Here is a 27916-nt window from a genome sequence, read left to right as displayed (position 1 = left end):
TCTTAATCAAGTATTATTTACGGTGATATTTAATCAAAAACAAATACAATCAAAAATAGATTTATAACACATTACAGTATATTTATATTAGAATAAATAAACGCAATAACTACAAACACGACGTAACATTCGATTATTCGAACTTTAGGAATAAAAATATATTACGTATATATTCTAGTGAACAAGATAATAATGTTTTTCATGACTATAAATAATGATCTGCTGGACTCAACGATTCGAATAAGAAAAGAAAATCGTTTTACTTTTGAAGAAGTCAACAGCATACCGTATTAGGAACGCATTAGGCAGCGTCGTAGTGGGTAACACAGTCCATCGAGAGGGTAGTTGTTTTTTCGTCGGATCATTTGGTGCCGTTCGGTTGATAGTGCAACTGCGGCGGCTGCGGTGACGACGCAATCGAATTGGAGTCGTCGAAAACAGCACCGGCGATCAGTTTCGGGTACAGGGTACCGTCGACGAACGCGTTGCTACGGGAACTGCCTTGGATGGTGTTGGATTCGCTGTACGTGTTCGCGGATACCGGGTTCGAGCTGCCGTAGACGTTGGCGAGAACGGGAACAGTATTATCGGGACCGGCGCCGGCGGGCGAAGGGCTACTATCGGGAGCGGAAGCCTCAGCGGGATACGACTTTTCGGGGACGACTACGATGGGGCTCATGGGAAGTCTGGGCGCGTTCTTCGGACCGTGAGCGTCGGTCAACCCCGCGGGCAAGCGGAATGACTCGCTCGGCAGCGTGTACGATACGCTCGGTGTGGGGTACGCGTCGGGACCGAGACCGCGTGGCGTTGTCGGATAGGACTTGTGAACGGATGGATCGAAGGCCGGAGGACGGGAAAAAGCTCCATCACCGTGCGGTAAGGAGGAGGCGACGGCTGGGTCGGTCGAGAACGAGGACGGCTGCGGGGAAGGGACGTTGGCGGCTGAGTAGAAGGACGAGTCTGAGACCGGCACATTGATGTACGGCGGTGGTCTCAGTTCCAAGGCCAAATTGGGTACGGGTTCGGTACCAGAATCGGACCCGGGCGAAGGCGGTGCTGACGTCGCGATTGAATCGCCACCACCCGTCCGAATCGGCTGCGGTTCCTGCTGCGGTCCGTGGCCCGCGGAAGAAATGATACCGAAAATGGTACCCGACGCCGTGCCGACCTGATTGTAATGCGGACGTGGTTGCTGTTCGTCTGAACCCTTCGGCGGCGCGGTGGTCGCGATCGGCGTGACGGACTGCGTGGACGCGTCGTTCGTCTGTGGGACCGGCCGGACGTGGGTCTGTCCCACAGTGACAGACTCGTCAGCCGGTCGCGCTCTCGGGACCGGGTCGAACCGAAGCCCCTCCGCAGCCAAGGTTCGTAACTGCTGCAGATCGTTACTGGCGGCGGTCGGGTACGGTTGCGGCGCCGGCACGGCCAAGGGATATCCTGCGGATGCCACGTCGAACCCGAACCCGGGGAACCGGGGATGGCCGGACAGAGGTGCCAGCAGGAACTGAAACTGGAGCCCGCCGAGGTCGAAACCCGCGTCCGGGTAGCCGGTCACGGGCAGCGCAACGACGCCGGGATTGAACGCTCCAAAACCGGCCGGACCAAAGTGCGGTTGCGGTGACAATGGAACGGACGGCGACGACTTGAAGACCGCGTTGAAGCCCTCGGCGGGCCCTGGAGGACCCGGAATGAATGCGCTTCGTTGGCCCCGCGGCACGTACGCACCCTGAGTCAACGACAGCCAGACGACGCACAGCTGCAGTATTACGGTCTAGAAACAAAAATCGAATGTTAACGCATTCAATACGGTACGAGTGTAACAGCCGGGACAATACAACGCGCTGCATAATCGTACGGCGCGTAACAATATTTATCGCGTAAAACCCTACTAACTTTGGCGATTTTCATTGTTTTATTTTCGCGACATAACGTGTACAATCGTACACCTTGTATTAAGAATCCGCATTCAGGACTAGACATTCGAATTTCGGTTCGAAGCGATTGAAAAAAAAAATAAATAAATCGCAAAATATTATCTGCGCGTAAAATTAATTAGTGTTCAAATAATTCCCTTGTATTCATATTGATACACCGACAAACGTATTATCGTTTCCGTTACAATACTAATAACGTTAGTGGTCTCGTTTCGAACCGGGAAAGTTCGTTCGTATATACTATGATACCATGATATTCGAGGCATTTTAAATTGCGTATAAAGGTACAAAATAGATAGGTAGTATGGAGCTCGGTTCTGTTATAACTGTAACTAGCCTATAAAATATTCACCGGACTATATCAGTTGCGACTTTTTCGAAATTCGTTTCAATTTTCATATAAATTATTATTTTGTTTAACATAAATTACACGTGTCTACCTATGCCATCTTTACTGCACTTTTTTCCCGATCAAAGAACTAAAATAAAATAAGAAATGAACGGACTTCTTTTAATAATACAATTATTTACTTACGTAATAAACGATAAGCATTTAGAATATTATCGAATTATCTATTTAAATAAAATTTATAAATTAGAAATGTAAATTAGAAAGACTATGTATTATGCGTAAACTACTGTTACAATATAATTGTGAAAGTACGACGAAACGTAACATATTACGCAAAAAATGGTTTTTATGCGTCTTTTATAAATATAGTACTTTTATAAAATAAAAATTAATTAGTACTGAATACATACGTTTGAACAAGTTTAAATTCCAATATTTTACTATCATTATTTAAATATGAACATGGAAATATCGCATCAACCTAACCTGACGGCATAAACGACGATTAGATTATTGGTAGATATTATGAATGATTTAGTCAACGTGTTTGTTATCATAGAAAAACGAATAATTAATAGTTCTAGAGTGCACTGTTCAGGGGGTTCAGAATCGTTTTTAACATAGTCCACACGAACGTTACGTCGAGTGAAAAAATAATAATTATTTCGAAGCAAGACAAGAAATACTTTGGAAAAATTCCGTTCAACGCGATCGTGTGCGCGTGTCGTGTATAACTTTTGGCGATCTAGGACAAATGGACGTAGCCGTTTGGACGTGGCCGTTTGGACGTGGGAACAAATGGACGTCAAAAATAAAATAAATATATATATAAATCAGTAAACAAAATAAATAAGTTATTTATATGTATTATAATATGTACATTTTAATGTCAAAAATATTCATTCAAAAAACTTCACCATCGCGATTTGAATTAATTATTGACATCTTACATGTACACTTGAATGCAATTTGTACACGACTAACACAGTTATAGATGTGTATTGTCGTGTCTCGTGTATCACCATGTTTCGATAAAGTGTGATAATTATTACAAGTTGTAAATACCAATAAGTTATATATATATATATATATATATATATATTGATATAAAAGGAACCTATTGCCAAAACGATAAAATTCCATAAGGTTTGATATTATGATACGATACCATTAGTTAAATTATGAACATAAAATATCAATGATTTTATAACTTATAGATACATATATTTTTTTTTTTTGACGTCCATTTGTCCCTATTCGAACTTCTAGAATGTCCTGTCACCAGTACGAATGCGCGGAATCAATATTGATCGTCGATAAAGCGTTTAAAATTTACCTTATTTATCATCGTGAGCGCAGCTGTATATGGGTATTGCACGTCCGTTCCCTCGAATCCGCGTAGTATTATAATATTCTATAACTGACGTCCCGGCCGGATCGCGTCCGCGGTTTTTATATCCAGTATTCGGCGGACATTCCGGTCATCCCCCTTTCCGTTGAAAGCAGTCGTCGACGCAGCCCCCGACACGGTTTTGTCGATTACGACTTTCACCGAATCCAAACCGAAGAAGCAGTGCATTCCGGTTATCTACGAACGGACGGGATCGACAAATACGGTAGTAGTCGTCATCGTCGTAACACGTCACCGGGCACACGGATAAGATCCGGAAGTTCGTGCACTCGCATAAGTAACACGCAAAAATTTTACTAGATAAAATACGTACTCGAATCATGACCAGACAACAGCTTAAAAATAAAATATAATTGTATTTTACTACATGATTATGATTTGTAAACATAGTGTACATTCCATTACGATTGAAATTCATTTAACTCGGGAGTTGAGTTTTTGCTGTACTGCACAAACGACATCGAAAAACGTTAAACTTAAAATGGTAGGCAGTAGATTTTGTACAAAATTGAAATTATATTAAGATTTAGACAGGACCTTAGTCGACTAATTTAATCTATTCATATTAGTTGATTGTGCACAATGTATTTGAATAATTAATCGACTAATATAAATTATTTAAAAATAGTTGGTTAGGCAGATTTTAGTCGAATAGTTAGTCAGTAGTACATGATAAAAACATACTTATAGTCGGTAATAATAAATAGTCGCTTTTACCCATCACTAATGTCAGCCGTTGACAGTGCTTGTAATACCGCGTTGTGAGGTATGTTCCGGGTACAAAATTTAGTTTTTCATGTGATTCAAAGCCTTTGTTGTACAACCATTTCCGGAACGTATAATGAAATATATATTCTGAGTCCTAAATCGAACGAATGCAAAACATGATGCTAATATTCTCTTAAAAGTTGAAAATATTCTTTCGATATTCTTTAAAAATTATAATAAAATATGCTTTTATATGCAAAAGAATACAGTAAATCATGAAAAAACTGATACGAATATGTGTATAGTAAAAAATAATACCGTTTAAAAATATAACATTAACTTGGGTAATATTTTATTTGTTTATTTAAATTAGATTAATAACGTTATTTTAATCAAGAAAATTTTTAAAAAAAGCTACCAACAATACTTTGTGCCATATGCTTTGTTATCATACTGGTATGATGGTCTGTTAAAATGTTTTTATACGTATGTACCTATACTAAAAAAATGTTCGACATCAAATGAAGTCACCGGAGAATGTTACAAATCAGTTATCATAACCATCGGAAAATTAACTATAATTTATACTTCATTAATTTCATTCAATATTTTTACTAGGTTTTTCAACATTTAATATCAAAATTATCAAACATACAATTTATTATATTAACGCCACTGCAACACAAAATATCGAAAATCTATAAAATGAACGGATATTTTGTCTGTTATCTTGAAATATTCTCAAATATACGAAAAAAAAAACTTTTGCCATTCATTTATACGTTTTATAATTTATAAAGATTTCGAACCTCCGTGATTGCATAGAATCATAAAAAAAAAATTATGCAAAAACATAGAGACCTCTAATTATAACATTTTCAGGGTTTTCGTATGCTTATCAAACGTTTCAGGCGAACCTGTCCGGATGTTTATTGCACTATATTTTTTCGTCTTTGGTACACGTTCCCCAAGCAGTTAACTGATTGACCGGGACTAAATCAACATACTAATTAAAAGATATCACAGCACCAAAAACGAGTTTGCTTAGATTTAAAGTATGTTATGATCTAAGAAATATGCTATGGATCCCACACTTTCACACTAATTATTCAATGAGATACAGGCGTTTAAAAAATGCATGTTATTTTTTTTATGAAATTGGAATGATTATAATTTTGATATACTTTCCATTTTTTTTTTAATAGAAAATGATTATTGTAAATTTTGTAAAATTTGATATCAGTGACACTGCGCGACAATATTACGTGATTTGTAAATTCAATAATTTTACTTAATTATAATTTATAAAAGTGTATATAGTCTTATACGTAAGTTAAAAGTGTATACAATAACAAGGTATACTAATTTTTAAATCACACCAATTACTTAAACATATAAATATATACCAAAGAAAAAAAATTCTGAAATACTATCGTAATTTATTAAAATTTTTGTGTAAATCAAACCACTTTTAGACGTAAAACATTGACGTCATGGAGCCGACAAGTGAACAGCTGTCAATGTCATTTTTTGAACTTTAGATTTTTACCAAATTATTTTTCATTGCTTTGTCTACACTAATTCATCAATAAACTAAAAATTAAAAAAAAATAATCAGTGATGTGATGTCCTTTGTCATAGTACCGATTCAACCGTCGAATTTTCTTACTGCGTGTTGTAGAACAATAATCAAAATTTAAAGTAGAATAGAAATACGAATTTCGTGCGATTTTGTGCCCTTTTGTGATTCATGCCCCTTGCTGCGCCACTGACGCGGACGAGAACACGCGCGATGTTTCGGTTACGCGGACAATAACTACATAACACGCTTCCGGAGGCGATGTTGACTGCGTTCCAAAACGCGTTCGCGTTTCAACAATAATGTACGCCTAGAGGACGAACAGTATAGTTAACGACGACGACTGCTAAACTATCTTGGGCGACCCGTTTATGGGAATTTGTAATCGTAATCTGCGCGGATGTTACGTAAACAACAGATGCACCTATCGGTGGTGTACAGCACGCGCGCACTTGGCTCGGTGTTTTACGTTGTTCGCATTATTTCCATTTTTTTTTTCTTTTCTTCTCTCCGTTCTTCCTCTATGGCCGTCTCGCGTGCCTACTTAATATTCACCGTTTAACCCACTGCCGGCACCGGTTACGGTTTCACGTGCGCACAAGAGTTCTTTGTATACCGTACACGACCGCGAGTGGTCACGTATGTGCGCGCTCTGACAAGTTCGAAGCGCACTCGAACGATTGATCTCCGTCCGCGATTCTCGCCGGAACGAGGGATTTACCGTATTATGTGGTTTATTAGTAATCAAAAGTGAACCGATCCTAGAACCGACAGTTAGTTTCGACCGAAACTGTCGATATTTGATGCACGGTATCAGTTTTTTTTTTCGAAACCGATATTTGAACAGATACTGAAAAAAAAGAACCACCAGCTTAAAATTATGTTTTATCACCACAAAATATGGACAGTAAAAATAATGCATTACTGTCAATTACATTTCTCTCAAAAAATATTATTAACTATACATACTGAAATCTATAATTGTTTATTTTTTAATTTAAATTTTTATATTTTGTTAAATCTGTTATGATTAATATAATTAATTATTAGTTACTATTGTTTCAATTAATTTGTGAAACTTAAAATGAGCCTTGTTATTCGTTATTATTTTTAATTATTATTTTATTTTTTTGTTATAAATGCAAAGGAAAATTACTAATTGATATTATTTTCTATTTTAATTTTTGTTTAATCCCATTTCAGATAAAAAATAAATAATTATAAAATAGCTATAAAAATACTAGCAATTTTTGATTATTAATTTGTCCGTGTTTTTTACGTTGTTTATTCTATAGATACTTGTTTAATACTATGTCTAAATATTATTAATAGTTTATATGCAAATAAAACTACGTCCTTGCAAATATATTATAATAAAATAAGAAACGGATATCGTATTAGTAGTATTGAATATTTTGTACGATTAAATAAAAATCTATTACGAAACACATAAATATTTTCACTTTCGTTTACATGTAATATACATAATTCATTAAGATTTCAGTTAGAAAAAAAACGATTTAACCATACACTCAAGAGCTATGTCGTTTAATTTAAAATTAGATACCTATGCCATATATATTGATTTCTGTTTTATCGTTTCGACAAAATGTAACAAATCATATACAGTGTATGCGTACATGCAATCTAATATGTTGGAAACGACAGTCTACGTAATGTGCAATAAAAACGACATTAAATTATCCACTTTAGTAAACCTATTTTACGAGAGCTGCAGCAGTAAAACTAACAGTTGACTATGTTAAAACACGTTTCCGTATTTGATCGGCGGCTCCGTATAGAACGAACCGTCGTAGAACCATAACATTAATACGTAATGTTATTTTTAAGTAACAAAAAATTACGAAAATACGTTAATTTCGGTTGTTGATTATTATTTTTCAGCAAACCCGAGCGTATTATTAGCCATACTTAAAATGTTACAATTTCGATTGCTTTCGCGCTTTACGAAATGTAAACGTGTTTTCTGATGAAACACGGATAAGTCGTATTGTTTTATTACGCTCGTTTACCAAATGGAATTAAAACTATTTTGTTTACGAATGGAACAATTTATCAAATCCAACTGATGCGTACTTTCGTGAAAACTTCGAGATTGTGCAGCAGTCAAAGACGGTACTCGTATAACATAACTTGTAAATATTATTTATTACATATTTCATATATATTTCATAACATTCATATATTTTTCCCTTGACCATCGTCGTTTCCCAAGCATTCGATCTGGTATGATGGACTTTAGTACAAACTTAAACCTTTAGCTTGCGAGTGACGTAATATAAATAAAAAATAAAAACTGATACCATTTATGATATTGTATTTTGAAGAAAAAAAATAACGTACTTCGCACATGAGATATTGTTCTACGTTAATAATACGAACATTAGGTAGTAACAGAAATAATCGTTCGGATTTTTTTCTTCTTCAGGTTTGACATAAACTCAAGATCATGATACAACAACTATCAACAACTATAATAAATGCAAAATGCGTTTTTATTATAATATGCTTATATAGACGATGTGCTCTGCAAATATAACGCATACGTTATCATGGAAGATACAAATGTTCTTTTTCTTAATATTTTTTTTTTCGTTCACAACCAACGGTTCTCGTTATGTTCTCGTACATTTAGATAAAAGTAAAAATAAAAATAAAAACATGACTTCCGATTGTTAAAATAATAGTCACATACAATATCGCGTATGATACGAGTATTGTACAGATATTTGACTCGATATATTTTGACAGTCAGCACACTTTGTGTTAATTCTGTTACACTTACGCTGTCAGTTTAAACGACGTATTTGGATTAACGTTTATTTAATTCAATGGTCTTTGAAATGACGGAAAATGACACGTTTTATGTAGTCTTAACAACAGTTAAATAATAAATAATCACTAATAAGATTTAGTAATCATGGCCAAATCTAACACAAATTTATTTTTTATAATAATGAATAAAATGAGGGAGTGAGAAATCAAAAATTTGAAAGTTCAAAAATTAGGACTACCCTAATATAGGATATATATATATATATATTACGGCTAAATTCCGAAACATAGCTAAAATGCACATTATTGTGCACTCTAGCCCCACTGGTTGGATAAAGTAAACAATTAACATTTAAAATCATAGTTTTGTACACATTACCCGGCAAAAGCAACTTTAGCCATCGTGTTATGGCATATAAGTTAAAAATTTAATATTAATTAACTAAATTTGATGCAATATTAAATTTGTTTTTACCAGATATTATTAATACTATTTATTATTATTTATTTAAACACGGTAAACTTTGATGACATTTTGAATTGTATAGAACATCGGATGCTTTGCATTTGCAAATTATTTGTCTTGCAATTTGATTTACACGCAACAACGCTGAGTTTATTATTATTTTATTTTTAACTTATATTAATTAATTTTATTAAAATAAAATATAATTATGAATGTATTAATAATATTTTACATTAGCCATAACACGATGACTAAAGGTACTTTAGCCGGGGAATGTGTACAAAACTATGTTTTTGAATGGTAATTGTTTACTTTATCCAATCAGTGTGGATATAGTGCACAATATCCGGATAATGTGCACTTTAGCCATGTTTCGGACTTTAGCCGTAAAATATATATCGCTTGTTTGCTACAACAATGATTTAACACAAAAAATATGATTTTACACAAAACGCATTTGAAAATTTTATTTGCAATGATATGATGGCAACGCAATAACGTCACAACTGCCATCTAGCGGCTAATTTTTGTATATTCACTTATCTCGTTCTTGCAGTATAGACACCGTGCATGTCAATGTTAGCGCTACCGGGTTGATAAATTTTTAAGTTCTTTTATCATCATCTGGTTAATAACTATCATAAAAATAATAATATTCATAATTGAAAATTGAAATTTCCTTTTTGTTTTAATTTCGACGCCTATGATTTAACATTTACCTAACCGTTTTCAATTCATTGATTTTATAAATATTGTAGCAATGAGTAACCGAATTTGCTGTGTAGTTAATTATAATAATACTTATAAAAATAGCAAAAACGTGATATTCTACAGTTTTCCAAACAGACCACATGAAAAAAATTTAAAAGATCGTTGGGTAAAAGCTGTTAAACGATTAGAGCAAGTAAATTATTTTATATTTATTTTAGTTTTATTTATTTATTTTTATATACAAAAAAAAAAAAAAATAATACAGTACCTATTTATTAATGATTTTATGATATTATTTTTAGTAAAACTGATCGGTTATGGCAACCAATGGCTCATAGCTTAGTTTGCAGTGACCACTTCATTGGTAACAGAAGATCTAAAGATCCAAGAAGTCCAGCATATGTCCCATCAGTATTTTCTAAAATTTATAAAAGACAGTCAACTAACAAACAACAACAAAATAATAGATATCAACGAAACCTCCAACGTCAAGATAACAAACAGAGAGTATTTTTAAATTGTCATGTAGTTATACCTCTGACAGTGCATAACCACAAATGTTAAATTACATGAAAAGTATAAGTGTTAGCACTCAGGTTGCATTTGATTTTGATGATACTAAAAATTTTACTTTTGAATGTACATTCAATAAAACAGATTGTAATGTCGTGATACAAGCATGTCTGCCGGTAACTTATAATAACACCTTCCAAAAGCCCAATACAGTTGACATATCATGTGGTCCAGACATATCTTTTGTAAATTTAAATTATTTTAGCGGGTTTCAATCAATTTCAAATTAAATGCAAGTAAAATATATTACAGGTACTACTTTTCAAATATTTAATCTTTTACTCTCTTTGATACCTGACTCATCAAATAGTTCTGTTACTAAGGAAAGTAGATTAATTAATATTTCTTTTAAAAATTTAATTAGGCATAACTTACTCAGCTATTAGTGTATTATTTAATATAAATCGCACAACAATAACTAGAATATTTTATGTCATATTACACTTAGCGAACCAAACAAAACATTTTATTTTTTGGCCCAATAAGAGAACAGTAATTTATACCTTGCCCAAAGCATTTGAACAAAACTATCCCAATTGTTGGTATATTGGCTGTACTGAAATCAAAACTGAGCAGCCAAGCACTGTTGAACAAAGAGTGTACATGTTTTCACGGTACAAAAATGCTTATACTGTTAAAGTGCTAGTAGCTATAAATCTCAGTGGTTTCATCTGTTTTCTATCCAAGTCATATGGTGGTAGAATTAGTGATTCATTTATTACTAATATCAGTGGCTTCTTATCAAAGTTAGAACCAGGAGATGAATTCCTATCAGATAAGGGGTTCCCTGGCATTAAAGTGGCCTTGGAAGGTTCAAAAAAGTATTCTCGTTGTACCACCTATTCTTCATAATGGTCACTTTTCTGAGGAAGAAGTATTAGAAACATATACTGTTGCTAGTGTAAGCATTCACATAGGTTTTTGCAATATTTAAAACATATTTAATTTTAAATAAAATTACTATAAATTTGCTACCATATGTTGATGAAGTAATAAACATTTGTTGTGTGTTGACAAATTTGCAAAACCCTATATTAAATGATAAATAATTATTTCAGTATTCAATTTTCGAACTTTTAATGCATAAAAACAAAATATAATGTAAGCTTAGGTATTTAAATAATAAAAATTAAAAATTATTTACATGCTTTAATAAAATACTATGTACTTTAACAAAACTTTTTATATATTAATTTGACAAAACTTAATATTGATGTTATTTGTTACTGGTTATTATAATATGAATGAATGTATTTTAAAGAAAAAAAAAATGTTATAAATAATTACTTAAAAGTAAAATTTAGCAAATAAAAATTAAAATAAAAGAATTCTAGTTTTGCTATTAATGATTTTAAGAAAGAGACATATCTTTCTAAAGTTACAGTTACAGGTTCAATTTTGTTGTAAACAAATAAATCACATTGTTTTAGCCCTGTAAAGTAAATTAATATCTGGCATTGGGTGAAATATTGATGACTTGGCTTCAGAACTATTTTATTGTTTTCAATAATTAATAATTTAAATATGAAACATGACAAATTCTATTAATACGGTCAATTATTGGTTTAGACTTGCATAATATAGGGAATTTTATTTCTAAAGCTTTTAAATTTTGATTGTTTTGTATTATAATACCATCTGGGCTGGTACAAAGCCATGGTTTTTGAGCATGAATTACATTACCACATTTTAAAACTGTAGAACCAAAAAGTTTAGAATATGACTCTACAGCTTCTTCTTCATACTTTTTTCCCATAAGCAACATTGATTTTACCTTGGTATCCTAAAACTTTTCATTTAATAGAGATGTTGCAAGGTTATTTTGATGTTCAATGGATAAATTCTTACAAGATTTAATTTTATGGGCTTTTGCATTAGTTGATATTCGATAATTTCTAACTTTATGCCATAAACTGTTCTCAGATTGATTTTTAGTTTTATTGAATAATTCTATAAATTCACATTCATTAACTATAATTATTTTTGAATAATATTCATTTTCCATACAATTTAAGGGAAAGAAACATCCAGAATTCAGAATTAATTCATTTTGTTTTATTAATATATCAGATATATATATTTTATTAATGTCATTTTCTACTTGATCTATGATGTATTCTAAACACATTTTGCTCTCTGTGTAGGCCTCATACCTTTGCTCTTCTTCAATCATTTTACTTAAGATACATGGTATTGATAGTATGTTATATTTATTCACTAGAATATCATGACTCACGCATCAGTAACAACATCATTTATAAGTTTTTTTTTTTTTTAAATAGATTTTCATTTGTCTTTCCTTTTTTATACTTCAGTTCACCTAATTTAGAAGGCTTACCCCATTCTTGTTCAAATGTAGTCTTTGATAATCCTTCTTCATTATTAATATAATAAATAGTAGCTGCTATGTGTTTGCACTTTTTTCCAGCAGCAGCTGGACACTGACAAGTACAATCAATTACATTTCTCAAAGGATCAATCTTAGATAAAAGAAAAAAAATAGTAAATGTTAATTTAACTATCCACTGCAATTGAATTTAAAATAAAAGTTACCTCCAATGTCACTTTATAAGGTTGCTATGTAACAGACATTTGTCTAATTGCATAACTAGTTATAAATTAATATCCATTTGGTTGTTGGTTTTCAGTTACTGAATGAACATGTTTGCTTTCATCTAGTTTTAAACCTTTATTATTTTTGAATTTATAACCATAATTAATACTTTGAAATCCACATTTTACAATGATATCAGGTTGTATCATATTTATACAGTAAAAAAAAAAAAATTATTAGCTAACAATCTAACATTTACTATTTAAAAAAATATTTTAATATCTATTTTGTATTATATGATATTTCAATAGGTATTAATAATAATAATATCGATTATTGATAAATATCATAAAAATGATTGATATTAAATAATAATTTTATCTACTTTGTACAAAAATTATCAAATGTATAGACCAAGGAGTATCTAAAAATAGTAATATGTAAATAGTCCATCAAATCTCAATATCCCAATAATAAAAAAAACTTCAGGAGCTTAAAACCAGAGCGCGTTGTTTTCAACCAAATGCACGATGCCTTATAAGAAAAACACCAAAATTATTATTATTTGCAAACACCTTAAAAATGACGATTTTTGTGTTGTCATTATTGTAGCAAACAAGCAATATATATATATATATATATCCTATATTAGGGTAACCCTAATTTTTAAACTTTCGAATTTTTGATTTTTCACTTCCTCATTTTGTTCATCATTATAAAAATACATTTGTGATAAATTTGGCCATGATTACTAACCCCCTTCTCATACCACAAGGTGGCTAAAAAATTGCAAAATAGGGTTAGTTTGTCGTTTTTTTGTATATAATTAATAAACTTATGACTTGAACTTATTGTAAAAATGTACATGACGTAAATTATAAATATTTTTATTTTTAATAAAAAAACATGTCTATACAATTAAAATATCGAATATTTCATATATTTAAAAAAATTAACATTTTTACGGTTTTTAAAGTATATCGAAATAAAAGTTAATAATACGAAAAAATCATTTGTTTTTAGAAAATTTAATTTCTTATTATTCTTACACGAGATATTTTGTCGTATCATCAACCATTATTTTAATATACTTAAAAAAAACCGTAAAAAAGTTAATTTTTTTTAAATAAATTAAATATTCGATATTTTATAATTTTTCATAAAAATTAATATATAAGTATGAAAAATTGTATGGATATGTTTTTTATTAATAATATAAATGTCTATAATTTACATTGAGTACATTTTTAAAATATTTTTAATAGTTTATTGATGACACAAAATGGAAATAAAATTTAAATGAGTAAAAAAAATAAAAAAAGGAAAAAAAGTACAGTTAAAAAATTAAAAGTAAGTAATAAGAGCTTTCAATATATTATTATTTTTTCCTTTTTTGTTTTGGTTCGCTAGATTTTAAATTACCAAAAATTGGCCTTCTTGCACTTTAGGATGGCGGAGAGATTGCGTTCAGTTTATACACTGATTGGGGAGTAGAGCACGTTTTCGACTGACGTCTAAATATCGGACATTCCCGTATACCAACACAAGTAAATTATTTTAATTTTAATCTGAATTCAATGAATTTCGACAATCAAAAATATGCTGTAATACAATAAAATAAATATTCTGATATTTAACTGAATTAATTTTATTTAACTACCCACATTTAATACAATCAACGTGCTTCTTTGAAGTTCAAGATAAGCTTATTACACTATAAATATTCGTCAAAACATTTATTATTAAGTTTTTATCGTATGTTGATTGAAAAAATATTATTAATTAATCGCTTCAATAAATTGTTTTAATTACACAGAAATTATTATTATTTTTTTATTGTAAAGATTATGAAATTAGTCTGATTAGGTACATATCTTTATTTATATTTTTTTATACTGCATATTTTTTGGTATGATTTTATTGATTATTAAATAAAAGTTTGGTTTGTTAGAAACAATTTTTCAATTTGTATTTTAATAATAATAATAATATAATAATCTTATAAACATATTAATTTCAATGAATATCTTATGGATATCCATTACACATTACAATTATTAGATTAATGATACTGATGCTGAACTAAATGTAATGGATATTATACCATAATTAATTTATCCCTGATATCTAATGGATGTCCAAAGACTAATAAAAAGACAGCTGATTAGATAACTAGTAAATTTATTATAGACATACAGTTATGTCTTATATATGTTATAGATCTATATGGGAGTTTACCAATTGCGCTCAAAACATTTCAAAACTTATTATTTAGGTATAGTTATATAATATATGAATACACAAACCAATTTTTGTTCAATTATAAATAATTAATTTAATATATATAAATGAATAATTTTTTTTCTTCACATTTAAAAAGTTACTTTTTGATCATAAATTATTCAAAATTAAGTTATAATTATAAGTATAATAAAAATAAACAATACATTAACTGATATATTTTTGCGACTATTAATACATAATATAATGTAAATAAATTCAATTTTAATGTTATACTAGTTACATTATAATTCACATTTAAATATTTTTACAATATTTTCATGTCTGAAGGTAGACAAATTTGAGTAGTGCAATTGGTATATTGACTGTAAAATATATGGATCGCGATTGATACATTCGTCCTAAACAAAAATTCTTTTTTAAGCGCAATTGGTCCATGCCTATCTATATATCATATCTATTATACATCCTTTCTATGGCATACTATCGGATTTGTGTAAATTATAATATAAGCTCATTGCATGGTATACAGAGCTTGTCATTTATAATTAAAAACCAAAATAGTTGTTGCTTGATTTAAGGGCATATTTACTATTATTTCTTCCATAAATGTATACATCTTAGGTTTATGTTTTTGATAAATATAAAGTAACATAATAAAACATTAGGTATCGGTTTTTACACAAAAAACATTAAAATATGTATTCAATCAATGATAAAGTGTATTCACTACATACTCGTAACATTCAATGTTGTATGGTGAAATGTATAAAATTGTTATTATTCCGTGTTTACATAAAAATTAACCCATATATAATATATACATATATATTACTTATTATTTTTAAAACGATATTACTGTTCCATTTAAAATATAATAAAAAAAGTTTACACTTATACTCATGAAGTTAAAACCGTTTAAGGAAATGATAATAACATTGAGAGTAGTCAATGTTTCACGAAAATAACCACGTTACTGAATACAATTTTCCGATATGGATATAGACTTCGATTTTAATGCATAAATGAGCGAATATATATTATCTAGTTCAGACGGACCGTCAAAAGTTCACGAGACTGGTCTGGTCACCCGACTGGTCAAAATGAGCACCGAAATTTTAGACAGTTATCCCAGAGATTTCAACACCCTCCATAAAGCGTCTAGAAAATAATTAAAAATATTAAAAAAATTTCCTGATGTGTTTCGTCTACGACTTTCTTCGTGATTAACGACCTCGTGAATGTATCCAATCATAATTATTTCATATCCATACAGGTTTTATGTAATGTAAGTTATTATTATAACATTATTCGTTTTATGGTGCTTCAAACACTTTAAACATTTAAGCTTACCTATCGTGTACTATAGTATCGTATACGAGGTAGCCGGGATTTTCAAACGTGATGACAAAAAAATAAAAACAAATGCCATTAACGGATAATATAATATTGGCATATCGTTTATTTAAAGTGTCTATCAACAACAAATAGTTTATGGAATTTTTTTTATGCAAGCGTTCACATCGTATAACTTAACCGATAGTTAACAGCGTAACAACAATAAAGGCGATGGAACATTAATAGCATAACGCGTATATTAAAAGCACAACATAATGGTCCGTACAATGTTACACGTCTTCTCGATACACGCATTCCGTCCTCTCTTTACCCGAATGTTTAAAATACCTGCATAATTCGTGTCGCACACGAACCACGTGAAAACTTCGAAGAAATATCTTTGCGGCAACGGATCGATCGTTTTACGAAGCGCGGGTCCGTTGTTACAATGGAATACCGTAACGGATTCGGTTTTTATTAGTCGGATCGACTCGATAAAAAGTCGCGTTCAACGCGCTTCTCGAAACGATTCGTTAGCACGTCCACAGTACATTCCAGCCGAACGCGATTTCAGTACGTCGAACACGCGACCAGCGACTTAGTTGAATATCAATAGTTTTGACATATTATTATTATTAAAAACGTATCTAATATACTAGTAAATAAAAATAACAATAGAACAATTGCAGGATATATTTTGAATACAATTTTTTCTTTTTCAACATTCGTGCGCTTCACATATCACAGTGTCCTGTCCAATATTATCGGCCCAGTACTGATACTTTGGGTTTGTCATATCTGATTTACACGGACAGTTTGCGAAAAACTGCCATGCGAGTGCAATTCCGACCGTCCAGTCCGCGATAATATTGGACGTACTGAGTGCGAAAGTGTGAAACGGTATCGACAGGTTTAATATTTATTAAGCGTTCGAGGTAGTTTAGTATTGCAAACGGTTGTACATAGTTGTAAACATGTTTAGTGAAAAATATCAACACTTAAAAAACGTTCGTACACACATACTGTTGGAATACAACAAGTTCTCTAGTAACATAAGATTTTTCAGGACCGACGTTTGCAAGCGACGAATTCACAAAGCCTACAACCACATAATAATATTATAGGCTCTGCGAACGTTTTTGGTTGACATAGAAAAATTCGTCCGTATTGTATTGAAATTAAACCCGTAAACGTTCAAGTCGGAGAAAACTACGACCGAAGTGTTCTTGTTCTCTCAAACACGCGAAGCCGTGAGCTGTCCGCAAAATAAAACGTTTGTTCATTAAATGTTTTTTCTTTTTTTCTGACAACGATTTACGGATCAAAGCGATCGCCGAACAAACGTCAGTCCTGCAAATAGTACAATATGTTTGACGAACAAAAACGCGATCGCGTACTAATGTTCAAGATTTACATTTTTTAACTTAACGCGATATTTCTAATAATACCTAATGTACCCTACACTACGCGTTTTGCCTATGACTAATATACACGCATTCGCACACAAAATTGTGCAATGTTTATAAATCAATTTAATATCAAATACGGATAAAAACATCGAATCCGTATGTTTGAAGGATTAAACGCTTTTAAAAAATTTTAGAACGATAGTTAAAAACAATATATGAATATAACAAGCGGCGCACATTAAAGTTTTTCGCGCAGATTCATAAATATAATATAATAATCATATTAATATTAATAATAATAATCATAATAATAATAATAATAGGTAATAATAATAATATTAGTAATAATTAATAACCATAATAATAATAATAATAATAATAATTATTATTATTTCGAAAACTAAATAGGTTAATAGTACGACGGATTCACAAAGTAGTTATGGAAAATCAATGTACTTAATGTCATGGCCGTAACTGGAAAAAAATTTCGGGGGGGGGAGTCTAACATTATTATATAATACAATTTATAGTTAATAAACTATATTCACCGCTAAAATGTTTCTACTTTTGAAAATTTCGGGGGGTACGGACCCCAGGACCCCCCCCCGTTACGGCCTTGCTTAATGCGAACGAGTACAACCCTTCAATGCGTTTGTTCCATGCGTCATGTTGTAAATTGTTCGTCGCTTGAATACAATGTCAGGGCGCGAACGAGATATTGAATGTTTAGATTTTTTTCATTTGTGGTTTTGACGAAATATTTGATGTGCAATTTTGTTCCGTTGCATATTTGTTTCGTTTTCAGCGCATTGGATGTACATAACTCGTTTCAGTCACGGTCCCGGATATGTTTCGCAACGGTCTTCGAAAATTGCATTCCATGTGCGAATTCAACCAGGCCGTATAATATTACGACGTTCGATATTCGCTAATCCCTCGAGAACACGCCAACCCCGTACACATAAGATACAAAATCGTATCATATTTTTTATATTATTATTATTTTTATTATTATTATTGCTATAAATAGTATTGCCAAAAATACCTCTAATCTACGGTGCACGCGAATACGACAACAGTATGTTGATTCGATAAATATACGTACTCTAACTATCGACGTGCTATGCCTATACGTAAACAAAACGAATAACAATAAAATACAAAAATAACGATAATAGTATGTCTAGCAAGTAGACCTAATGTATATTTTTTTATTGTCAAACGTCACTCCCCGGTTTAAAGGGCCAGTATTAAGTTATCAATTAAAATGTTTAAATTATTATTATTATCATTTTTTTTTTTTTTTTTTTTTTTTACAAAACGAAAACTATTGTTATTTGTAAACTGTTACACACATTAACTTAAGAGTTAATTATTTTAATCTTATATGTTAAACAATTAATATTAAATTAAACTATGACGTGTTGTACGAATACGCGTAATTGATGGATTAGCATATTCACGTGACAACACGCTTAATTTAGTATTTATCTAATATTAATTAATTTAGACATTTTAATATTTAATGGAAGACATTGTGATCTTATTGCTTTTCGTATGCTATGTACGATGATGAATAAAATCAGCACCAATGTTACTTATCTTACAATTATAATTATATCTATCGTGCTAATAACCTTGACAATAGAATATTAGTAGTGCATATTATAAATAAAAACTATTAAATTACACCACACTGTCGACTACGTTGAACATTATCTCAGACGACATCAATTATTACAATTATCGATTTAATACTAAACTTATACAAGGGTAACACAAAATCAGTCTTCGAAATATATTGTTATTTAAACACTAAGGAATGGTCGACGGGCCTTTACATTTATTTTCTTTTTGTAATTTTTTTTTTTATCTTTACAGCGGCGCCCGCGCGACCATCATCGATCTACACTCTAAACTTAAAGTTAGTCATATGTTTTAACATCATGTTATTCTTGGTTGAATTATCGTTTATGGGAAATTACAATCTAGATATTATAGCCGTTTAAACAAGCGTTCAATGATAAAAAAAACAATGTAAAAACGTAACGTATGTCATCGTCGGGTGCATTTGAAGTGTGTCAGGTTCGGTGTCACGCGAGATTGTACGAGGATAAAAAACCGTACTGAATGAACGGCCAGTTTGCAAAGGCAATTGATAAAAGATCCGCAAAGTGGTAACGATCAGCGGACCAAGCGCCTGACGTCCGCGCGTAACTGTCGTCTCCGATCCATTTAAATCTGATGATTTTATCCTTGGTTCGTGCGTAACACCACCTGAAACGTGAAATATTTATTTTATCATTTACATTGTTAACAGTTAGCGGAGAGTACAGAGAGTTCTGAATCAGAGTACGCGGTACAGAAGCAATTCTAAAAGAACGAAAACTATTTTAAACCATATTTTTTAACTTAAAACGCGATCGATCGAAGAATCATCTAGATTAAGTTCATTATTGGAGCATGACATAATGTTAACGGAGCTACGTAGAACAAAATGATTACGATTACTAAGACTGTTTATGTGTTGCGTAGAATGGAGACGAGTAAAGCCTATCGGCACGCAGAAGCTCAGGGCGGTTGACAGTTCCTTCTAACAGTTGTGGAACAAGAATATATTATAAATATGGATTAGTTAAAACATCGCGGTTAACGCGTTATCGGCCTTAATCGTTGACGTGGTTAGGATTATTTATTATAATATTACCTGGGAACTGCACATGGAGCCAGGGTGGGCAGCACAGCGTGCTCCGGCGACACGGTCGAAGACATCAGAAAGAATTCTGAAAACAAAAACTCGACGTGAATCATTTATACTTAAATAGCGCACGTATCGTTTGATGTTGTGCATATCGTATTATAGATATATCTCTAAACATTATTATTGATTAAAAATAATTTAAAAATAAAACTGTTCAGTTTATGATCGTCAAGTTATGTAAACGGTTCTCGTCCATTATTTTAGTTACTGCTTTTCAATAAAACGGTTTCTTTTACGAGTGACTATAAAAAGGACCATAAGATACTGAAAAATCAATAGTTAAAGGAATAAATTTTAGCAATGTTTTTTTAGTCAGAAACAAAATAACGATTATAAGTCTACGACATTAATTTTAAATTTCTAAATTCACGTATTTGCTTTTATCAATTTTACACATTTTACATAATTAAAACTCCATATTTCGTGACTTTAATATAGTGTAAATAAATAAATGTATACAGATGTATGAATAAATATTCACTTTGAATAAAAAAAATATGCTTTGAGTATAGATCGTGAAATACACATTATTTGATTTCCAAATTATCTTTCAACAAAAATCCAAGTAAATTTATTTATCGAATAGAAAATTTGTTCTTAAAGCGAAATCCGTCGATAATAATATAAAATATAATAAATAAAACTTGATCTTTAATATTTAATCACGCTATAAAATAATAGCATTATTTAAGAAATAAATAACTAATTATAATTCCAGAAAATGTTATCAATATTTTATTTTATTTTGTTACATATAGTTGTTAACATAAGGGTGCTCTAATAAAAAAACATTGCACATAAAAATTATAAAATAGTATACAACAGAAAGAATTAACATTTTACACAATTTACATTTTATAATTAAATATTAATTATTAGAAGAAAGGTTTCCATATTTGCGAGAGACATTAGACGCCTAATTTATTCATTCCATAGATTCAAGAGTGTATTAAAGGTCAATATTTAAGGGGGGGGGGGGCAAAATAATGTTGTACCCCTATGAATATTGATAAATAAATATGTAAGTAAGAATATAAAAAAAAAATTTTCCTCGCTTCGCTTGGACATTTACTTCTTAAACTTCACATTTTTATTGAGTTTCAATCTTTGTTGAAGACTTGATATACGGTTACAATTATATATTTTTGATAAATAATTAAATTACATTATGTTATAATAAATTCAATGATAATATAATTTAGGTACCTATTTATCCATAATTTATAATTCATATTTTTATATCTGTTTATATGCAAATATATGTAAATTAATATATTATTAATTATTACCTGTATAATATACCTAATATAATATACTACTTTAAATGAAACTATTACTGCTCAATGTTTTTATTGTAATATAGCCATAACTACAATTATTATAAATTGTGGGCGCGAAACGCCACTTTAATTATTATATTTTTTGAGCGCCAATCGCTATCTTTATATTTATTATTGTTTCAAGTGCCGTGTTGTGTCGCCGTTTTATTTTTCATATTTGTATTTGTATTTGTATTTTTATTATTGTAATTTTTGTGTGAAACACATATAGCTCTTTAGTTAGTTTAGTTAAACAAATTAGATCTGCATACTGAACTTAAATATAATGAGTTAACTTAATATAAATATACACTGGAGGTGATATATATGCAGATTGTATTAAAATATATTTAGTAAATTATATTATGATTATAATATGAATTAAGTCTATTATAATGGATAAGGTACTAAATAAAAATAATCAAAACAATTAATTAAAATCTATGATACATTTTAGTTTTAATATTTGAGTTATATTTTTGTATAACGACTAATCGCATATGAATACTAACTTTTTCAATAAAAATAATTAAACACGATATCATCATTACCAAAAATGTATTTAATTACCTATATTTATACGCTTAATTCTTGTATGTGTATACTAAACATTTTTATAAGACATAACTGTAATGTTTTCAGGCATTACGTTTAATCTTACTTTATTCTACTTTATTATCTTACTTTACTCGTATTGAAATAAACATGTTTTTTAGCTTTTAATTTTTATTTACAGTTAATATTTTTCTATAATAAAGTAAAATTATAAGGTATCTAAGGTATCAAGTGCAATTTATTTATTTTAATTTTCTTATTGATACAGCTTCTTTCTTATTTTTTTTTTTTTTAGCATATTTTCTGTTCTATTACAATGTATTATAATATAATGGGGCTGTTTAAAAAAAAAATCGTACAATATGGAAAACTACTCTTTATCTTTCTCTCCCTCCCCTCTTTCTCATACACACTACTCAATAACTCACTCACTATGTATACATAAAGCAAAGTATTAGTTCCCTCACGTGTTAAACAGATCCATTAAAAGCTTAAACCACGGACGCCAATGTATGTGGAGGGACCAAATCTAAAATTAACCCTAACCCCTAATTCGACACCACATCAAGTGCGAACCCCTTGTTAAAAAGTTTTCATATAGCTGCGAAATCCACTTAGTGGTCTCTTAAAATTCAATTTAATAATGTTACAGGAAAATCAATGAAATATTATTTCAAATACTAGATTCGAATAAATAGTTTAGAAATGTGGTAGAGTATCGAATTATTGTTGTATTCATTTCTAAATCAATCACGTACTCATTTCAATTATGCATGTTATGAATGGAATTCAGTTTTCGTTGATTAAAAAATATGAAGTACATGCATATCGACACCCTATGTTTCGAGACCCTAGTTGGAATGACTTGTGAAAAGTATTTTTTCTGGGATTGAAAATATTCAAATTAGGCATGGAAATATTTCTAGTACAATAATTTATTATAAATTTAACATTCATATAATCCGGTGTACTGCAGTACATTTTTATGTTGTTATAAATTCAAATAAAAATACAGATTTATTTAATTTGATTAGTTATTAAACATAAATTAAAATAATTTTAAAAATCATTATTTATTTTGTACCAAAATCCGTTTTGAATCTATACAAATATATTGAAACAATATATATTTATAAAATTGGCGAACCATAAATAATTATTGAATAATCTAGAAACAACTATGAAAGTTTCTTAAATATTTTTACATATTTTTTATAGTATAGTTGAAATTTTAAGTCAATTAATACTTTGATTAATTAATAATATGATTTAAATCGAAAGATTAATTTAGAATAAACATCAATATTTATAAAATTTGTCAATTATTTCATAAGAATATATTATTATATTATTCTGGAATTCAATGTAAAATACATTAATTTAATGAAAAAACAATGAATAGTTATTATTTACATACATTGATATTTAATATTTACATTTTTTAAAAACCTAGACATTTTAATAAATACTGGCTCGTTAATTCTGTGGGAATATCAACGCGTTTCAAATAGTTTAATATTTTGTATATTGTGAAATAATTCAAATTTTATAATCAGTAAAAATTAAAAATAAAAAAATGTACGCCAAGTCACGCATATGTATTTAATTGATATTTTTCTATTTATTGTAACTGTAAAATATGCATTAAAATATGGTAATGTATTATGTATTGCACCACATTCAAAGTTTTGTATTACCCCGAGTTTATCTAAAATGTATGTAAATTATTTAAATGACAAATTATTCATCGTTACGTGTCTATTTTAGGGCCAGAAAAATGCGAATCCATATAGTACTTTTTTCTCTTCATCTTAGAGCATATTATACAGTGGTCGCCGTTTATAGTGTTCACCGGACATAAGAATCAGCAACTTATAGTGATAAAATAATGCCAGGAACAACCGTCGTCAGTACATTATTCGCCGCTTATTGTGTTCAGGTTTTCGGTTAAAGTCATCAGAAATATAATTTATATTAATATTAGGTCTTTTTGTGTACACATAGGAGGGAAAAGGACTAGGAACGACAGTTAAGAACGTTACCATCCTAATCTTATCTAATGTAACCCACGTAATGAGCCATATCTTATATGATACATATTTAAACCGTTTATATTCTCATAAACACCGATATGTAAACCTTATACGTAGTTTGTTTTCGTCCGCTGTTTAATGTACTGTGTGTGTAAAGTGTAATGTAATATTTGTATAATGTGTAGTATACTGTATTATGGCTAAGAGAAGTGCACTTTCATTAAGTGAAAAAATGTAAATAGACTACTTTAGCAATACAAATGCTTGGATGATATTTTTTAATTTTTTAAATAATTTGAAAAAATGGGATTCAACACTTGACCACAACAATGTGGTTGATTTTAATTTTCTAATTTTAGACAATTATATAGTGCAACCCAACTTTTCCTTCAAGAACATTGAACTGGTATTTCTTCCTTCCAATACAGCATCTCTAATTTAGCCCCTTGGTGAGGGTATAGTTAAAGCTTCCAAGACTTTTTACAGGACCGATACGAGAAGGAAAATTATTGACGTGATCGATGACGAAGAAATGCTAAAAACATGGCAATGCTACGAGCAATTCAAATGTTACACAGTGCTTGTATAAAAGTTACAACTCCATGTATAGTGAATTACATAAAAAAATATATTATGGTTTCTATAACCACCAACGAAACTCTTGGACTCTATTTACCCGATGTACCAGTAAATGTTTCAGGACTTTAAATAAACACAGAAACCTTAAAATAATGTATTAATAAATACAACGAGAAGAGCTTTAGAAGAGCATGATATAGATCCAGATGACTTTGCTACGTATAACAACTTAGAGCGCATTATGATGTTATCTATGCTAAAAAAAACAGGGGAACATGATCAACTTTTTTGAAAAAACTTAATTTTTAAATTACTAATGTATGTGAAAAAAAAAATGTATACCCTTTATTCTTTTTTCTTAGACCAAATATTGGAGTCAATCAATGTACGAAAGTATTTGTTTAGGTAACTATTTGAATAATAGATAAAATATGATTGGTTTTAACAGGTATTCTCGATGTATTCCTGTTGAGTCATGATCCGTTATACGTTTATAAGATTCGAAATCTAACAAAATCCATTGGTAAAGACCTGTCAAAGTATATTTTATCACCGAAATCGTAAGAATACCTTAACAAAGCTGTTGCTAACGATTTATATTTATGTAGCACAAGAAGTTGAGAAAATGTCAATCATTTTTTTTCTTCGATACGATATCGTGATGATACAATACAGCAACCGATGTCTTCTTTATGATTACAATAGAAAAACGAAGGGAGGATTGTACAACATTCGAGACAACAAACAAACATGACAACTGAACGTAGGTATACAATCGAATTGGAAAATATCTGTGTATAGCATTTGAGTACATTGTGCAAACAATCGATATCATTCTACAAACAATGCATTATTTCCGTGATTCCCGTTTTCGAGTGAAGTAATTCTTCACTCTCTACCAAAACGAAACCACACAAAATGCGATCGATTCTGTTTCTGCACCAGAAATATAATAATAATTTATCACAAGAATACAATATTTAAAATTTGTTTTATCATGTTTTTTTATACAACTACACATTTTACTGAAACAGTGGCATATACGAGGGGTGTAGGTGTCAGATCCTCCTAGGCCTTTTTTTTAAATATTATACAATAATGTTTTTAGTGTGAGGGACTTAGGAAATGTAAAAAAAAAAAAAAAAAATTAAAAAAATGATTTGTTTGCGAATTCCCTCCCCCCCTACAAAGTTATGTATACGCCACTGTACTTAAAGTATATAAAAAGGTCAAATATTAAACTAATTATCTTATTTTAAAAGATTTTACTTACGTTCATGTTGTTCTCATATTGTGAAGACTCTACCAACCTAAAAAAATTTATAATAACAAATCATTACATTACAAGTTTACGAGTATACTCGATGTCAAATAGATTTATACAGATTTTACATCTCCAAAACATGGTTTCAACATCGACATCACGTTATTGTTGTCGAGTTATTTTAAAATCACTGTTATAGCCGGTTTTTTTAGTATTGTTTACTGAATCAAATTATATTACATGTTACTGACTTGTAAAGAATATTTCAATAACATAAACGTATGACGTTACAATAGTGTTAATATTAAAACCACTATTTTGGAGACATGAGATCCCGTACGAAATACGTTTTTGTTTTACAAACAGACAGAGACGAGCGATTCCCTCCTTTTGGGCACAACAACAAATCGGTGGCCATCATCGAAATACTATACCCGTAAGGTACGTTCTTAAGAACAATTTTTCAACACTTTGTAGACGGTCCCTGTAGAACTGCGCACTCGATTGCGCAACGGAACAGAATCGTGTCGTCGTTGAACGTGTTTGCAAAGCAGCCCCGCGATAAACCGACAAAACCGAAACACGGACATTTTACGGTGCGACAACGCGAATAGTGATGCTGTGAAAAAAAAATAACGTACAGCGAACGAAATCGATCGTAGCGACGGCAGAACGATATTTTTTCGGGGCTGTTTGGGCGATAAACGCGTTTTACCACGCGGACCCGGAACAATATGTTTCAGCCGGGACGACGCGCATGACGTTATCGCGTCCGTCAGTGCTTCTCAAACGATGGGAGGGGGCGTCGCCCTCTAAGGGATCGTGCCCATACAAATGGACGGCCGTTACGTTTTAACCGTTTGGTCATTTGGGCACTACGTGTTACATAAATGTAACTTTTTTTATCGAAACCAAAACGAAAAACATTAAATCACTACCGTACACGGCAAATCCATTCGATCTCGGACGATAGACTTGGCGAGCGGCGTAGGAGCGCGCGTCTGGCGGCGGTGGGCGCCGGCTGCACACTCGGCGCGCGACAGCCGTTCCGGCGGAGGGTCGGCAGCGGCCACCAGGGCGAAGCGGGCGCGCGCGATGGGAAGTCCGTGAGGGGGCCGGCGCGCGTTCCCGTGACAACGGCGTCCGGATGGGCGGCGCGACGACTTCCGGTGGCGGGCCGATGCGAAAGCTGCGGGAGGACTTCCATGGCGGTGTACGACGAGCTGACGCAGCTGCGGCAACTTCACGTAGTTTCGGCGAAAAGTTACCATCTCCCACCTCTCCCCGCACAATAGGGAAACGGACGGGACGGGACGGGACGGAGGAACGTCGT

The 27916-nt window shown here is 31.3% G+C and overlaps 2 protein-coding genes and 1 long non-coding RNA gene across 6 annotated transcripts; 1 reads left to right on the top strand and 2 right to left on the bottom strand.

Moving 5' to 3' along the window:
* Positions 1-19: 19 nt before the first annotated feature.
* LOC112679234 (protein transport protein SEC31-like) lies at positions 20-3731 on the bottom strand. The gene is made up of 2 exons (XM_025548950.1): positions 3623-3731; positions 20-1771 (listed from the first exon to the last, which is right to left on the bottom strand). Exons 1-2 carry the CDS (start codon positions 3632-3634, stop codon positions 362-364), a joined length of 1422 nt encoding a protein of 473 aa, XP_025404735.1. The 5' UTR covers positions 3635-3731; the 3' UTR covers positions 20-361.
* Positions 3732-9926: 6195 nt separating this feature from the next.
* Positions 9927-10634, top strand: LOC112679218 (THAP domain-containing protein 6-like). 2 transcript variants are annotated; one of them, XR_003148187.1, is made up of 2 exons: positions 9927-10150; positions 10260-10634. XR_003148187.1 is itself a non-coding variant. In XM_025548938.1 (2 exons), exons 1-2 carry the CDS (start codon positions 10007-10009, stop codon positions 10519-10521), a joined length of 402 nt encoding a protein of 133 aa, XP_025404723.1. In that variant the 5' UTR covers positions 9927-10006; the 3' UTR covers positions 10522-10634. The 2 variants fall into 2 exon arrangements, 1 of the variants encoding a protein (XP_025404723.1); XM_025548938.1 differs by having other exon boundaries at positions 9927-10146.
* Positions 10635-19357: 8723 nt separating this feature from the next.
* Positions 19358-27638, bottom strand: LOC112679206. Of its 3 annotated transcripts, none has more exons than XR_003148185.1 (4): positions 26931-27638; positions 26593-26629; positions 20780-20855; positions 19358-20349 (listed from the first exon to the last, which is right to left on the bottom strand). It is a non-coding gene; the product is annotated as an uncharacterized LOC112679206 (long non-coding RNA). The 3 variants fall into 3 exon arrangements; XR_003148184.1 differs by having other exon boundaries at positions 26944-27638; XR_003148183.1 differs by having other exon boundaries at positions 26948-27637.
* Between the last annotated feature and the right edge of the window lie 278 nt (positions 27639-27916).

The sequence above is a fragment of the Sipha flava genome, unplaced genomic scaffold, assembly GCF_003268045.1.
Source record: "Sipha flava isolate LNK unplaced genomic scaffold, YSA_version1 132_pilon_pilon, whole genome shotgun sequence".
In the NCBI taxonomy this organism is placed as follows: Eukaryota; Metazoa; Arthropoda; class Insecta; order Hemiptera; family Aphididae; genus Sipha; species Sipha flava.
The sequence above is the reverse complement of the archived record's forward strand: the minus strand, read 5'-3'. Positions and strand labels throughout refer to the sequence as shown.